At 41.0% G+C, this 17,083-nt stretch overlaps 2 protein-coding genes across 3 annotated transcripts in view; both read right to left on the reverse strand.

Moving 5' to 3' along the window:
* The window catches only part of aarsd1 (alanyl-tRNA synthetase domain containing 1), a 57,305-nt gene extending 43,806 nt beyond the window's left edge, over positions 1-13,499 (reverse strand). The window contains exons 1-6 of the mRNA XM_069907308.1: positions 13,367-13,499; positions 11,787-11,900; positions 7,457-7,523; positions 6,980-7,078; positions 6,145-6,231; positions 4,856-4,909 (exon numbers count right to left, since the gene is read on the reverse strand). Coding sequence (XP_069763409.1) covers positions 4,856-4,909; positions 6,145-6,231; positions 6,980-7,078; positions 7,457-7,523; positions 11,787-11,900; positions 13,367-13,389 — 444 coding nt within the window. The 5' untranslated portion in view covers positions 13,390-13,499. The remainder of the gene's footprint in view (positions 1-4,855; positions 4,910-6,144; positions 6,232-6,979; positions 7,079-7,456; positions 7,524-11,786; positions 11,901-13,366) is intronic.
* A 1,163-nt stretch (positions 13,500-14,662) lies between these two features.
* The window catches only part of LOC138747776 (ceramide synthase 6-like), a 33,345-nt gene continuing 30,924 nt past the window's right edge, over positions 14,663-17,083 (reverse strand). For both annotated transcript variants that reach the window (XM_069907352.1, XM_069907351.1), the window contains one exon: positions 14,663-15,072. In XM_069907352.1, coding sequence (XP_069763453.1) covers positions 15,045-15,072 — 28 coding nt within the window. In that variant the 3' untranslated portion in view covers positions 14,663-15,044. The remainder of the gene's footprint in view (positions 15,073-17,083) is intronic.

Here is a 17,083-nt window from a genome sequence, read left to right on the forward strand (position 1 = left end):
TTTTGCATTGGAATAGCCTTAAAAAAAAAAACTTGTTTCTGACCAGTGGTCTTCTTCCATCGGTTCCTTTATTAGACAGTGCAATACAATCCCAGTCACAATAATGAAGTTTCATTGCATGTTTTGAACACTTTCCAATGCATCAATTAAAATAAACACAGATCTTCAGCAATTTTTGAAGCATTTTCTAAAATAATGAAAACACAAAAATTGGGTGTTCTGACAGATTTTGTAGCTTCTTTCCAGTTATGCTGCTGGCATCCGTCTGAAAATTAAACCTAGAGGAGATAGTTTGAAAATAAATTAAAACAGTAAATCTCAATGATTTTGTTAACAGTTAAATCATTAAAAATAATAATTTTCTGTTCCTTGATGATATTTTAAGAATTATTAGCATATCAAAATAATGGGACAAGAACCAGAATTTTGACCATTTAATGCAGCCAAGCACGAATCAATTTTTTGATTATTCTCAAGTTTATCAGTGCTGGAGGCGAATCTACAGACCCTTGGTGACTCTGGGGGGACTCTCCCTTGCTTCTCTTTCTTTGACTGTAAGAGGCAATTTCTGCCAGTGCCAGATCTGTCTGCCTTGGAGCAGGCAAAAGGGAATTTCATGTAATAGGACACGGTTTTATAACTATGACAATAAGTTGAATCGTGAATCTTGATTTTATCTCCTCTATTGTACCATGAAACACAAATGCAAGATTGGTGCATGAATTAGTGGGCAGTACAGTCAGTGCAATGCTGTTACAATGCCAGTGACCCAGGTTCAAATCCAGCGCTGTCTGGAAGGAGTTTGTATGTTCTCCCCACATCTGATTGGGTTTCCTCTGGCTGCTCCGGTTTTCTCCCACCCTCCAAACAAAAAAAAAATACATACAGGGGTTGTAGGTTAATTGGGTGACACAGGATTGTGAGCCAGAAGGGTCCGTAATCGAGCTGTATGCCGATATTTAAATTTAATGTAGAGGTAAAGGTTCCATTATTGTCATGTAATACTACATTTAGAATGTAACATAACACAAAATTAAGGCAGTGAGTCACCACTTTGTTCAGCGCCCCCTCACAGAAATGAGGCCCCAGCGAGGAACAAACTCGCGACCCCTGGTTTACAAGGCAAGTGCTCTAACCTCTAAGCTATCGGAGCTTCTAAAATTAGTTCAATTTATTTATTAATAACTCCCAAATTATTAACATCTATTTCCAAATGTGATTCTAGCTCTTCTAGCAGCTTCAGTTGCAATGTATTCTAATAGACGGTTTATTTTCTTGGGTTTACTTAACGTTTAGGGGGCCACAGTTAGAGTGGTGGTTCGCACAATCCTATTACAGCACCATCAACTCGGGTTTGAACCCAGCATTGTCTGTAAGGAGTTTGTACGATCTTCCCGTGTCCGCGTGGGTTTGCTCTGATGTCCTCGCACATTCGAAAGATATACAGGTTATTAGGTTAATCGGTCACGTGGGTGCATTTGGGCGGCATGGGTCTGTAACCGTGCTGTATCTCAAAATTATCTGTTAATACTTTGAACCCTACACCATACACTGATTACAAATGCCTGGGCAACTTCCAAATTTGCAGCAAATCATTATTGCCTTTCCACTGGTTCTCAACTTGTGGTTTCAACAAAAAAAATGCTTTGCAAATTTCAGATATGTACATTATTGTGCTTGCTGAGTGGAACAGGTAGGCACATACAGTACTTCATAATATCACTCTTGCATCAGTTAATTCATTGCACAAGCTTCTATTAAAAGGCAGTTCCCGTGTAGGTTAAACTCAATGACTCATCTCTACTGAAAGATTAAGTTCACTAACCATAAGAGATTAGTTAGATCATTAGTTTGAAAGTTGAGTGGCATATAACACCTGTTCAGGTTTAAAACATGCTGTCAGGAGATCCTGTACATGCAAATAAATCTCATCCGATTGTTCTGCACTTTGTTTGAGAGAAGTCAAACTAATGATCGTGCATTTTCTTTCTCTAAAGTTCAAATCTATTATTTCGATCAACCGTGACACAAATCTAGGTACTGAAAAAGTTGATAGGATGCACATATGGAGAAATTTTGTAATATTAATGGGCAATATTCTGCTTGCAAAGTAAATAGAAATGCACAACCATTATAGGTCCTAACTCTGGCTTCAAACTTGCCCGTGTCCCTGACCGTAGCTGCCCACCCTTCCCACACTGTGAAACTTGGCTCCCTGTCTCTCAGCCCACATCATCTATCTATCGCAAATTCCCAATCCCAACTATGGCCCTTACACTGTCTCTTAATGTTTTACTGTTTGCAGCATGAGACCTCAAATGCTTTCTCGCTCATGGTATACAAAGTTCACCAGATGCCACAAGGCAGGGCTCTGGAGATGAGATATTCACCCAATCTCGAGCAATATTTAGCCAACCTTGCAAGTAAAGAGATGACTGTATTTAGTGCACTCTGCTCATGTAAACACGTGGCCCTGTAGTTGGATTCTTATTTCAGAGATATTGCAGTAAAATCTTTGTCATTCACACCAGCAACAGTGACCTTTGCTTCAACATACCTTCAATCCTATCTGGAGATTAATCCTGGAAAGAGAAATTAGATAAAATCAATGTGTAACAAGCAATGTTGAACGTGTAAATAAAAGCCAAAAATGCACAGTAATGTTCCCATTTATGAAATGAAGATGTTCTTAGACAAATTTGTTTAACAAAACATTTTGCAAATCAAAAAGGCTGCATGAAATGCACCATGGATATCTTTGTACAGAGTCAGATTGAAAAAAAAGCTTCATAAATCAAAAGTTTCAAAGAGTCAACAACATTTATAGTGAAAATTCTTAACTCAAACTTCAACGTTAGATTCATTGACAGAATGCATACATTACGTAAAACCCCGAGATTTTTTTTCCTGCAGACCAGGCAAGATTAGTTGTGCAAAAAAAAACACTGTATTCTGTAAAGAAATGTAAATAAACTGACTGTGCAATATAGCGAGAAAGAAAATAAAATGCAAATATAAGGGTCCCTGATTGAGTTTGTGGTTGAGGAGCCTGGTGGTGGAGGGGGAGCAGCTGTTCCTGAACCTGGTGGTGCCAGTCTTGTGGCACCTGTGCCTCTGTCCTGATGGCAGCAGCGAGAACAGACCGTGTGCTGGGTGGTGTGGATCCTTGATGATTGCTGCTGCTCTGCGACAGCAGTGCTCCCTGTTGATGTTCTCGATGGTGGGTCGGGTGTTGCCCATCTTGTCCTCGGCTGTTGTCCACTACCTTTTTCAGGGCTTTTGCAATCCCCTTACCTGACCACGGTGCAGCTGGTTCCCACCACACATCTGAAGAAATTTGCCAGGGTTTCCGATATCATACCAAACCTTCACATATTCCTGAGGAAGTGGAGGCGCTGACATGTTTACTTCATGACACCATGTTGGGTCCAGGAAAGAATCTCTGAGATAGTGACTCCCAAGAACTTAAATTTACTCACCCTCTCCACCTGACCACCACCACCCCCCCGAAAAATTATAACTGGATCGTATACTTCTGGTTTTCTTCTCCTGAAGTCAATGATCGGCTCCTTGGTTTTGTGGAAATCGAGTGTGAGTTTGCTGTTGGTGCACCATTCAGCCAAGTTTTAAATCTCCCTCCTGTGTGCTGACTCATTGCCCCTTTTCATACACCCCCCCCTCCCCCCCACCGTGGGATTATCAGCAAATTTGTAAATGGTGCTGCTGTCGTACGAGCCACAAAGTCATAGGAGTAAATTAAGGAATTAATGCCACCCCATCCCCAACCCGGTGGGAACTGGCAGTCAAAAGGTAAAACAGTTACGATAAAGCAGGTGCATTGGATAAGATTCTAAAGCACCTAATTTTTCAGATGGTAAGATGTATCTCTGTCTCAGGAAACAGCCTAAAGCATTTATGCAAATTAGGGTTAAATTTATTATCAGAGGCTCCAAGCAGATAGCACGTACCGTGACAGCGGGAACCTAATCAAACAATCAGACACACTGGAGTTCAGAGATTTCTCTTTCACAACAGAAGGCATCAAAGATTTAAACCTACTTGGGACTGTGTCCATGGCTTCTGCTCTGTATGGGCCAGCTGCATTTTAAGGTTTTGATATTTTCATGAGATATTTCAAAGAACTCATTTCTACAGAGGTGTGCTGGAAAGGGTGCTGACAGTCTGGCATGGGTACATTTATTATCCTTCCAGTGTTATTCCCACTCAGAAAATACTAATAGTTAATTAAACAATCACACGAAATCCAATACTAAACTAATGACGCTACAAATTGAGATTTATTGATTTCAGCTTTGTGATTTGTACTGGGAATGTGATCACTATTCCAGAATACCTCGAGGGAATTCTGTTCCCATTTGCTATGAACGACACAAATAGCGCTGCATCTCCAATTCCAAAATGACCAATCGTTTGCCTGAAACGCACAATAAAGGTGTAGGTGGCAAACTAATTCATCTTCCAGTCACAATGGCGTACCCTTGGGGTTTTTTGCTGGGCATTTCGAGAGAGTCACCCAACAGTAGTGGCCTTGCATGTTTTTTCGCCATAGAAGTGGTTTGTGATTTACGTTAGCTAAGAATAGAAGAGATTGAATTTCCCCATATTTGCTCTCAAGGCTGGGCGTGTCATCATTATCCAAGTCTCCTGCATTCACTCTGTCCAGTAATCGAACAGCACATGGAAAAGCCTACCCATGTCTTTCACTGTTGACAATGTATATGCAGAAACATTCTCCTCCTTGCTAGATTTTGGTCAGCAAGTTAAATGACAAGTGGTTAAAATTAATTGGTTTCTGTGTCAATTAATAACATTTGTAACATGGTTGAATAGTTACATCGAGATCATCCATTGTAGGAGGCTTCTCAGCGTCTTTCAGATCTTTCAACATCTGAAAAATAAAAGTTTAAGCTGAGAAAACAAACAGCAAGGCCGAAGATATAATCTCTTGAAATTAAATGCATTTCCCCACTGAAAGTACAAATAATGGAGATTTTAAAATTTTTTATAAATCACGTGTTATTTGTAAATCATCTGATACCATAGATACAAATCACTCATCTGATGATTGGATTATGTGATACTCAATGAGCATTAACACAAGATTAAAAAAACACAATGGAAAATTGCAGCAAGTCTGATTTACTCACACTCCGAGTTTGATACAGACAAACTCTTACGAGGCAGGGATAGGGAGACACTTTGGGATGGTCGCCCCAGCGATGAGCAGCATCGGCCGGCTCTTCATCCTGGGCGACTCCATTTTATTCAAATACAACTTTATTTAAACCACTGTGACCAGGGCGCTCTGCTGGCTGAATGTTTGCTCCCATCTTCACTGTGGGGGGTGGTGGGTGGTTGTGTGTTGCTTCAGAGGGCATTTAATTTTACAATTTTAAACTTTTATTTACATTTTTATTTGTTCTTATTGACTTTAATTTTTTTTAATATTTATTTATTTCCTCAATTTTTTTTGCCAGTTGCTCGAAATCCCGGATTTTCTTTTTGCTTGCCGTATTCGTGTGCAAGAATGATTTTAACCACAACCCAAAAATTGTAATAATTGAACCTTCCAGTAAAGATGGAGCTAGAGACACTTCTGTACCTTGCCATGTTGTCACCAAAGAGAAATCGAAGGAGCATACATGATAAATAATCAAAGAGGAAAACAATTTAACCTCATGGAGTGAAGAAATTTGGTTTTAATTGCTGTTCTAATAGTAAACTGTCCAGGACCATAATCAGGGCCAGGAAGGAGAAAAGATTAAAAATTTAAAGCTTTGTTACAGAAGTAGTAAAGTAGCCCAGGGAAACGTATTGTTTACTGGGAATGATGTTGCATGACTGGATCAGTTTGCAGGTGGCATGGTGATGAACATTAAACAACGAATTACTGAAGGCAAAACAAATAGGATTATAGTTAACAGCAAGGTTAGTCATTGCAGTACCCCGAAAGGAAATAAACTTTGCACATTTGGAACGCCATACTTATACAAGCAGTCTGTCTTCAATTAGGGAGGATAGTGATAGTGTAATTTGCTATTTCTCTGCCCATCCCACCCCAGCTAGAGGGGAATTAAGTGTTTCTTTAACACCAGATAATATTATTCCAGAGCTTCAACTTGCATTTGCGTAGTGTTCCATGTCAATCATCTGCTCATCGTCATTGAACCAATCTCTCCAATTATCGAAGTCCACAACTAACCAGGCGAACTGTGGGAGAGACAAAAAAAGTCAAAAGTTTCTACGATCTTCCAGAAAATTATAAAATTAAGTTGTTCAGTTCATCATCTGCTATTTTACTTTGGGGCATTGGTATACACACAAATAAAGCCTGATTACAAAAAAAAATGATCCACTTGACTCCTGACGATGACAATTTGGTGATCCTGGGCTGGGCGGTTTGAGATACACCAGAGATGCAAAATGTATTCTTCCCACAAGGACAGAGAATACATTGAGTGGATCGGTTACATTCACACTTAGTTAACGGAAACCACATAACCAATATTTCGAAGATGTCCAATAAAAATGCGCAAAGAGCAGCCGAGAACTACATGGACAAGAATCACCCAATGGAATTGGAAGTGCGTTTGCACTCATTTTTTTTTTTGTTGTTGCAGTATTGTTAGAAGACATTTCTCCAAATAAACTCTAGAACCCACAGGCTTTGGTATTTTCACCCACAATATCTCTGCATCATTTCTAAAGCTATTGGAGGAGCAGGAACTTAAAGTTTAATCCACAGTGTTAAAGGGATGATTCTGAGTGGGAGCCAATCTGCTTATGGGCACTGAGGTATGGGAGTAGGCAACAAAACCTCTGACTGATGATACAATCGGACAAAGATCAAAGACATTTTGATAGTCTCAGACAATCTACGATAGTTTTTTTTAAAAAAATGTTATTAAAATGCTCCCATTACCAATTCACCTGCTGAACAGTTATCCCATCATCATACCTTGCTTTTATCCTTTGTCAGCCTTGGCCAAGCTCTTTTACCTTCAACTTTCCTCATGAAGAGAGTAATGGACCTATCTGAGCGCTTGTGCCTCGAATCCTGCCAGTTGAAGGAAGATCAAAAACTAGTAAACTAAAGAATGTCTTAATTCTTCACACCATACTGTTCTACTGAAAGTAGTTTCACGTCACCCTCCTTTTCTCCTTAGCTCAGAGGAGACGGGGTCAATTCTATCAGCTCACAAGCTGCTCTTCATTAACATGAAGGATTAAAGGTGGACCATCTGGCTTCATGCTGCAGCAGACAAAGCATTCAGAGACTAACAATTTTTTTGGTTTTTAATTTATTTTAGATTCTCACTTTAAGTATTGAGTAAAAATAATACATTTCTTGTTACCCAAGAACATAAAGAAAGTTTCCACTAAATACATGTCTCATGCTGATATAATGATGTTTATCCATAACATAGGGACTTACATTTGGATCCACTTTGCTATACAATTCAATGTTATTGTAGAGATCAGTATTATCTGCTGTTTTGCAACTGTTGGAATTTAAAATGAATAAAAATTACATTAAATTCATATCACTTAAATATCACTTTAATTTTTGAACCAAAAACCTGTAAATTCATCTTGGATCATTGGTGCTAAGGCAGTGGTGGAAATTAGTGGAATGCAAGTCTGGATGATTAACATTCAGCATTTGAGTGAAGGTAATATCCATTGTCTCAAGCACAAACTAATTGCAGTTGCTAATCGCAAGAAATCTATTATCCTTCCCCAGTTTGGCCAACACATCTCCAGAACACCCACTGTGGTTGACTAAATTGCTTTGAGAAAGATAATAAATGCAGTTCCTGAAAAGCAGATTATTCAATACAGGACTAGAAAATGTTAGTGCATTCATGCTACAGTTATTAAGTGGAATGTTTGACCAGAAACAATGTTTCACATAATAATTATGGTTTGTTTACATTCATTATCTGTTTGCAGTTCTTTATGTGTATGTTGTGTACAGTATTTTTTACACTACCAATAAAAGGTTATTCTGCCTCGCCTGTAGGAAAAGGAATCTCAGGGTTGTATGTGATGTCATGTATGCACGCTGACAATAAATCTGAAATATGAAATCTATTCTCATCTCTGCAAAGAGAGCCAATGGAGCTGAGTTTAAACAGTGGAAGGAAATTGGTTGAAATTTCTTTCTCCAGCTGATTACCCAGTTGCTCTTTAATAAATGACATGATGGAAACAGAATAAAGTTTACTTATCCATAATAGGGATATTGGTTGTAGTTAAAACATTTTATCTTGGTCAATAATTTACACCTCCCCCTGTACAAGTAAGAGTCTTTCTAGTTTAAATTGGTATTGATTAATACATCAAATACATTTATTAATTAACTAAAATATTAATACATAAATACAACTTGGTTAATGCATATGCTGGTAATAAAATTACAATGCTGGAGAAACTCAGCAAGTCAGACAGTGTACTTTATGGAGCTTGAGCCCCTCATCAAGTTATGTTTATGGTATCAAGTATATCAAGTATATACTTATGCTGGGACAGTTGCAAATAACTAAGCACAGTTGGGCTGAGGGGGGGGGGGGCACCTAGGATGTGTGTTGCCTGGCAACAACAAGCCAAGCTGAAATTTCATTAGCTCTGTAAAAACACACCAAAATGCTGGAGGAATTCAGCCGGTCTTTCAGCGTTCATACGATTCAGGCCTGAGCCATTCTTCATGGAATAAACACTGAATGAGGAAAAGAAAACCCCAAAAAATCTCAGAATTCAGTCACTGCCGGCTGTGGGGAGGAATCCAGACCAACTAAGGACGTTAATTGGATACAATAAGGGGAGAATTGATTAGGACTGTGTAAAAGGAGACAGGGAAAAGGGAGAGACAGAGCTGGGGGAAGGCGACGGGGAAGAAGGGGGGGAGGTTAAATGGAAACTAGAGAATCAGAGCACCGATGGTGTAGGGATTACTGAAGGAGGGATGTGAGTGGGAAGCGAAGGTTGAGAATCACTGCTCTAGATCCAATTTTTAATGAAATATTTTGCTTGAGAAAAATTGTCATTGGCCCATTTCCTTTGGAGTTCTGAAACTGTGCACATAACGAGTCAATGAGGTACAATTAAAACAGTGGTTTTCAAACTTTTTTCTTTTCACCCACATACCACCTTAAGAAATCCCTTACTAATCACAGAGCACCTTTGGCATAGGGAATACTTAAGGGGATATGTGAGTGAAAAGAAAAAGTTTGGGAAACTGCTCTAGAATAATGTGATTTACAAGAATTAGGGAAATCAAAACTGTAAAATATACCTTAGTGGAGGGGGACACACCTGCATGATTGGTCCCAAATATGGTGTAACATGTAGATGGGCATGACATAGCTTAATACTGATGGGATAACGATTGCTGCTGAGGAGGTGATTGGTTATCGTTAGATAGCATTGGAGAATTTAAACCCATGTCTTTGTATGGTTGGGGAGCTCCTTGATCCTCTATGGCAGTGGTTCCCAACCTTTTTTCTTTCCACTCACCTACCACTTTAAGTATTCCCTATGCCATAAGTATTCTGTGATTAATAAGGGATTGCTTAAGGTGGTAGGTGGGTGGAAAGAAAAAGTTTGAAAACCACTGTTTTAATCATTCCAAATTGATTCATTATGTGCACGGTTTCATAACTCCAAAGGAAATGGGCCAATAATAATTTTTCTCAAGCAAAATACTTCAGTAATAATTGGGTCTAGAGCAGTGATTCTCAACCTTCCTTTCCTACTCACCTACCACCTTAAGCAATCACTTACTAATCACAGATCACTTATGGCATGGGGAATACTTAAAGTGGTATGTGAGTGGAAAGTAAAAGGTTGGGAATCTCTGGTCTAAGGAGATGACAGACCTCCCACAGGCCTGTGTCAAATAAAGGGAATTGTCTAAAGAAAAGTCTGAGTCCTTCATTCCTCAGGATTGGGACCTCACCCCAGCACCTAGATTGAGGATTGACACCGATCCTTCGCACAGGACGGGATTAAAGTAGTCACGAAAGTAGCATATGCTATAGGCTCCAAATTTTCAAGGGCCCTCATGTTTGTGTACTATGAATTATGCGAAACTGTTTTGTTTTCATCTTTGTGCAGCGGCAATGAGAAACCACACTGTTGGTCTGCATTAATAACCCCAATTAAAGGTGATAATTGGCTAAAATGTATCTCATCGCCGCTGCACAAAGGGGAAAATTAAAACTCTCTCAAGGAGGGAGGGACCTTGGGGGTGGGGGCACCATCACCACACTTCCCTCTCATTGCTCATGTGCCAGCCACTACTTCATGCATTGCCGCCACACTTCTCCCTCACTGCGCATGCACCAGCCGGCAATATTTAGGACCCCTTTAAAATAAATGCTACAGGACCCGCAATACATTAATCCAGCACTGCCTCCACATAGTTCACGCCCTCCCCCCTCCGACCCTTGTGGACATCACTTTTTGCATCCCACTTACTGGGTGATGCCAAGATAAGCAAGTACCACATCTCGCAGGTTAATTCCATCAGGTATAGTGTTTGTATTTATTTGATTCTGAAGAGAAAGTCAGGAAATTGGCAGCAGATTTTTTTTTCTTTCCCCACCCCCTATCAATTAAAAATGTTGCTTATTTAAAAATTTCAGGGCTGTAAAATGCATTCTGTAATTCATGCATTCTCTCCCCTCTATTTCCATCAACCAGAAAAACTTAAATATTTTGAGGGAAAGATACAATACTAACCTTATTTTGATTAATATTGGGGAAATTCTCTGTAGTATTAAGAAAACAATTCCCAAGGTTGTTTTATGTATTTACAAGAATTTTGAAACATGGCAAGATATTGCTGATAACTTACATTAAAACATCCAGAAAAACTTAAATTCCATTCAGTGCATGAAAAAACAAGACATCACAATACTGCATGTAGTCAACATACACAGGAATTGGCAAATGCTCAAAATTTAAAGTGCCACAACATTCGACTGGGTCCTGCTTGCATTTAGGGTGGAGAATATTTTACCCATTTCAAGCTGGGGATCTACAAACCTCGGGAAGGACAAAGCCCAACTCTTGAAGAATTAGTTAGTTAGAGAAAAAAGAAATCACATATAAATGTTCGGGTTATGTGGTGGAACACCACGGCCTACTGCAGGGGGCAACCTCTGTACCTGCAGGAGTGTAAGGGGGCAGGACAACATCTGGTCAGCTGTCAATCAGTCGGCCTGAATGGATCAAGCCCCACCCGGTCGGGTGTCAATCACCCTCCGGGATATAAGCCTGTGCCGGCCTCCCGAGGCCTCACTCAGAGTTGCTGCAGCCACAGCCAGCTTGGCTCTGTGGAAGTCTTTGTGGATTAAAGCCTGTTGTCCAGTCTTTAGCTTTGTGTGTGTCTGATTCTGGCTAACAGTGCACCACAGGTTAAGTACCAAGTAGTGTCTACGAATGAAGAAAAATAGATCTTCTCCAGGCTGACCAAAGGGCAGCTCATAAAGGCTCCATCAGTCATCAAGTGGCACTTCATTCCTAGTAGGAACAAACGCAGCCAGACATGATGCAAGGCATGTGAAAGCAACTTCCTATCATGTATGTGTTCACCATATACATCAGTCATCAAGTGGCACTTCATTCCTAGTAGGAACAAACGCAGCCAGACATAATGCAAGGCATGTGAAAGCAACTTCCTATCATGTATGTGTTCACCATATACATATTTATCAATAACATTGAATGGAGTGAGTCAGAATAATGCAGGTAGCTCTTACCTAAAGATCAATCTGAACTTTTCAATTTTAACAGAAACATCCTTACTATCTTCTACGCAGAACTCAACAAACACATAGTTCTTGCGATCATACCATTGCGTCTTTGCTGGTTGGCTGTAAAAAAAAAGAAAGCATGAATCAAATTACAGCCAGTCATTTGCTGATATTTTCAGATTTTGACTTTTGAAAGTGGAACTAAAACAAAGTGTGTCAATTCAACATCCTTCTCCTGTGTGTCTCTAAATCCTTCCAGTAAATTAGATTTAAAATTGAGATATTGGAAATCTAAAGTAAACACAGAAAATGCTGGAAATACTTAGCTTCATTGGGAGGTAAACAGATTACATTTCAAGTCTCTCTTTGAGAACTAGGATGGAGATGAAAGGTTGTTGAGTTGTGAGGAGAGTGGGGATGTCTGTGATAGGGTAACACTGAGGTCAATCAGCATGGGAATGAACCACTTTGCCCATCGCATCCAATGGGCATCCTTCCATATGAATCCCACCTTCCAATATTTGGTCCATACCTTGTACACCAAGCAATTCAAATGCTTACCTGGATATTACTTAAACGCGGTGAAACACGGAAATGTGCAGATGCTGTGATTGTAGTTAAAACACAGAGATGTTGCAGGAACTCAGCTGGCCTTGCAGTGTCCATAGCAGGTAAAGACATTGTGGCACGATCTAGGGCTCTCAGCCTTTATTAGGGATCTTCTAAGGAAGAGTTACAGGGATGGAAGGCGGGTCAGCCTGCCCAGTCCAGCGAGGTCTTACCTGCAGTACCGCCTTGCACCACTGACATATTAGCTCTTCAAATTATGTTCAGGCCTGAAATGTCTTTACCTCCTATGGGCACTGTGAGGTGAACTGGAATTCACTGTTTTTGTTCAGATGGCTTGCTCTTCCACTGGCCCCACCCTCACCTACCTCAGTATAAACCCTGGTTTTCCTGCCTTACCTCAGATTCACGTGAGGGCAATTGTGTCTACTGGCCATTGATTGTCATCTATTAAAAGCGCGTTTGTACTCCTCACTTGTCTCTGAGTGCATTCAGTCGTGTTACATGCTGCAAGATGGGGTGAGTTCTTCCAGCATCTCTGTGTTTTTACTTCTTAAATGTGGTCAGCAGCTCTGCTTCTGTCACTCTCTTTGATCGTGTTCTGCAGGCATTTACCACTGTCTGGGTGCAAAATGTCTCCCTCACCTGCCCTGTAAATATCCTTTGTCCAAAGGAGGGGGGTTGTCAACACCATTCAGATCCCCCCCCCCCCCAAACAAAAGTGAAACGAGTTAAAGAGAAAAATCACAGCCTGGGACCTCAAACTAATCAAGGACATTGCAACACTGACATGAGGGTCACAGGGAAATCCTCCCAACAGAATCAATACGTTGAAGATGCAACCAAGCAGATTCCTCTCCTCCAAATAATCACCCTTCCCCAGTCCTTCCAGTGGGACTAGTTTGAAAACATCCAACTGTACCATTAACTGTGGAATCTTTGGGTGGGAGGGGAGAACCATTCTCAGTGAATGTTCTGTTCAAGACCCTTGCTGGGTTAGTCTTCACACCATGACCTACCTGAACTCAGCTTCTTCGCACATAGTCCCCTCAGACAAATGCCCACTTTCAAAAAAAATCCGATGAGTTCAAAACAAGTACACAACTTCAGTCGCGGCCGGAGAAGTTTGCAGAGAGGGTCCGGCGCCAGTGAAACAGCTGCCGCTATTTTTAGCCGGACTGCTGCAGTTTTAAACCCGAGGTTGCCCGACACCCACCCCCCTGTCAGCAAATCTCCCTCCAGCTCACTCCTTTGCCCTATGTCGAAGCTATGGGACGTCCCTCAGCCGCTGGAGAAATCGAAAAGCTGCGTCTTCAGCCAGACCAGTGATGAAGGAGGGTTCCCCCCCCCCCCCCCACCTCTCTCCATTGAGATGCATTTACATTTTTACTGTAAAGATAGACAAAATATATATTCAACCTTTCTCATTGCTAATTCTCCATTGTTAGCTGCTGGGACCAATGTTTAATGTAGCAAACCTCTTGTGTAAACTTCGAGATATCATCTTATTTTCCTTTCATCGAGCATTAATCAGAAATTGTAGGTCATCAAGAAGGCAAATCCATCTCAGTGGGTGAAGCGGCGTCCATGGGAAGTAAAGGGTATCCCAATTTCAGGCCTGGACCCTTCTCTAGGTATTAGCAAACACAGGCAGCACAGGCAAGAGGTTACAAGTGGGAGGGTAGAAGGGGGGGAAAAAAGTGACAGGGGAGCTCTTGGACGGTGGAAGAAAAGGAAGGGGGTGGGGAGATGGAGCAAAGGAGACACAGAGAGACAGGAGGAAGGGGGCTTCACGAAAATTAGAGGTCAATGTTAATGCCATCTTATTGGATTCCAAGATGGAATCCAAGGTATTGCCTCTCTAATTTGCGGGTGGCCTTGGCCAAGTACACAAGCCCATGGGCAGACCATTTGCTGGAGGAACTCAGCAGGTCGAGCAACATCAACGACAGAAAAAGACTGGTTAACCCTTCGTCAAAACGTTTTTGGATTGCCTTCTTTGTTACCTCTTGAGACACAATTCCGCAGGAATAGGCAGTCCTGTGATCTTCATTAGTGAGTCTCAATGTTTGAATGGAAAAAAGGCTATTCAACCATTAATGGATTAATTACAGGCATCTTTCACTTCCAGCAGAAATCATTTCCCACCTGCAGTCAGGATCAGGAATCTCACCCGTTTTCTGCCTTCACCCCATTCCAAAATAGTGGGATGCTCAGACTAATGTCAATACAATGTCTTTTTTCTTGTGTTTGATCCAACTTTAAAACAATCATATTTACTTTGCTTATTAGGCAAATAACAAAACTTTTCCTTATTTAGAAATGTATGCCTATAAAGTTTATTTTAGAAATGAAGTCAAAAGAATTTCACTCATGCTAAAATATGCACATTGTAAAATATTACCATTGTAATTGGGACCTTAATGATGTTGTGCAATACTCTGATCTAGCAAATACATTTATACATTTGATAATCTTGTAAACAGTCCACAATGAATATTTTTCAGTCAATTATTTTGCAAACATGTCGCAAATAGAAGTTTTTCTTTAAATAAAATGCTTCCTGTTTCATTTGTAGCTTGGCGCCTTGCATCCTGAGAAACTGTGGACTATCTTGATTAGTCCTGTTGGAAGGTTATTAGGATGTTTTCTCATGGGCATTTTGTTCAGATAGTTCCTCCTCATCAGAACTACTTTCTACATCACTTCGTTCATCTTTAGATACCTAACCATAAAGAAAAGTGTTTTAGATTTCAATCAAAAGGCATTTGCAATTTTTTCAATGGTTCAGTGCTTTAAAATAAATGATCCATCACTGTACGGGTGCCTAACCTTTTATCTGAGATCGTCAGGACCGGACACAAGCGGTTGTTTGGAATCTCCCAGATTTCAGAGTCATTTTAAAATGGCGGTCCCTTTAAGCCTGCCCGAGTCGGGCTGCTGACTCTCCATGCCCCCGCCATAGCCCACTCGCTCGCCCGAGTCACACTGCCATTTCTTACCCCCAACCTGCCCTACTGAATCACGCTGCCATCTCTTCCCCCCACCCCCCCCCACTGAATTGCAGTGCTGTCTCTCCCCCGCCACCCAACCTACTGAGTCGCACTGCCATCTCTTACCCCCTCGCCCGTCCGAGTTGTGCTGCTGTCTCCCTCTCTTCCCCCTCCCCCCACCGCTGTACCAGCACCAGGGAAACAGCCCCCTCCTCGGTTCCCCTGCGTTGGCGCTGGTACAGCAGTTCAGCTGCATGGGGGATTATGGATAGCAATGACGGCCACTGATCCTGCATTGAGCCGCTGGCGGGCCAACTGAAAGTGATCTGATGCTGGACCGGCATCAGAACGTGGCGATTCGGTGGCACTTTTAAAGTAGCAGAAAGACTTTGGATATTCCAACACGAGTTGAGCAAGGTTCATGCTTGACAGGTAGGGTACTTATAAAGTAATGGTACCACTAATTAGTGATGCGGAACGCGATGGGATACACAGGAGTTGAGCGAGGGTCGCGTCAGGTCATGTTTGATGAGCAGATGTCATCGACCTGAAGAAGTGGTTTTTGGAGGTTGTTGTTTTTCGGTTTCCCAGATAAAAGGTTAGGCACCTGTATATGTTATATATATATTCTGCACAACGAATCAGATGGGAATTGATGGCAGTGCCCTATTGCAGGGTTAAAGAGATACAAGGGGAAATGGGACCAATGGGAATTGGTCATAGATCTGTGGGCCAAACAGACTCCTGCATTGTAACCAGTACTTAAATACTATAGGTTATAGGACAAAGTAACATGCAGCTGAGAGGTGAAATAGCTTTGAAAAGCAAGTACAAGATTAGAGCTGGACAGAATCTGCCCACCATTGAAAAAAAACTACAGATGTTGAAAATCTGAAAAATAAAATTGCTGGGAACACTCCACAGATCCTTGGAGATTGGAAGAACTTTTTCACACATACAAGATTCTAACAGGTGAATGTTGAGATGTTTTAAACCAGTGGGAGAATCATGATTTAAAAATGAAATTGAAGTTTTTAAATTTAAATTTTAAAAATTGTAAACACACAGTATGGTAGCAGGCTTTTATGGCCCACCAGTCTGTGCTCCATAAATACACCCAATTAAGCTAAAATGTTTTGAAGGGTGGGAGAAAACCGGAGCACCTGGAGGAAACCCACGCAGATATGGGGAGAACGTACAAACTCCTTCCAGACAGCGCCAGATTCGAACCCGAATCACTGCTGCTGTAACAGCATTTCGCTAACCGCTACACTAACCATGGGCGCTCATTTTTTTAAGAATGCAGAAAAAATTCTTCTGTGCACAAAAAATTCTCCAGCATTCTCTGCCGTTGTTGGTGGAGGCCAGATCATTTGATATACTCTGGAGATGGATAAATATTTGATAGATTTAATTAAGAGCTATTGTGAACTGGCACAGAAGTCAAGGCCAACATAGATCTGTCAGGAATGTGTTTAATCGCAGGTAGAGGTGACAGCGTACCCTGCTCCAATTTTCTTGTCTTTTGAAAGCAGCATCTATGGAAAATGAAGCAACTAATATTTCAATCCAGGACCCAACATCAAAACCATTCTGATGCAAGGCCTCAGACCAGAAATACTAACTGATTCTCTTTCTGTGGTTGGTGCCTAATCTGCTGAGTGTTTATAGAATTTTGTTTTTAGGAAGATGGTTGGATAAAGGTAAAGGTTCCATTATTGTCACGTAATACTACATTAGGAA

This window comes from Narcine bancroftii, chromosome 12 (genome assembly GCF_036971445.1).
Source record: "Narcine bancroftii isolate sNarBan1 chromosome 12, sNarBan1.hap1, whole genome shotgun sequence".
Taxonomy (NCBI): domain Eukaryota; kingdom Metazoa; phylum Chordata; class Chondrichthyes; order Torpediniformes; family Narcinidae; genus Narcine; species Narcine bancroftii.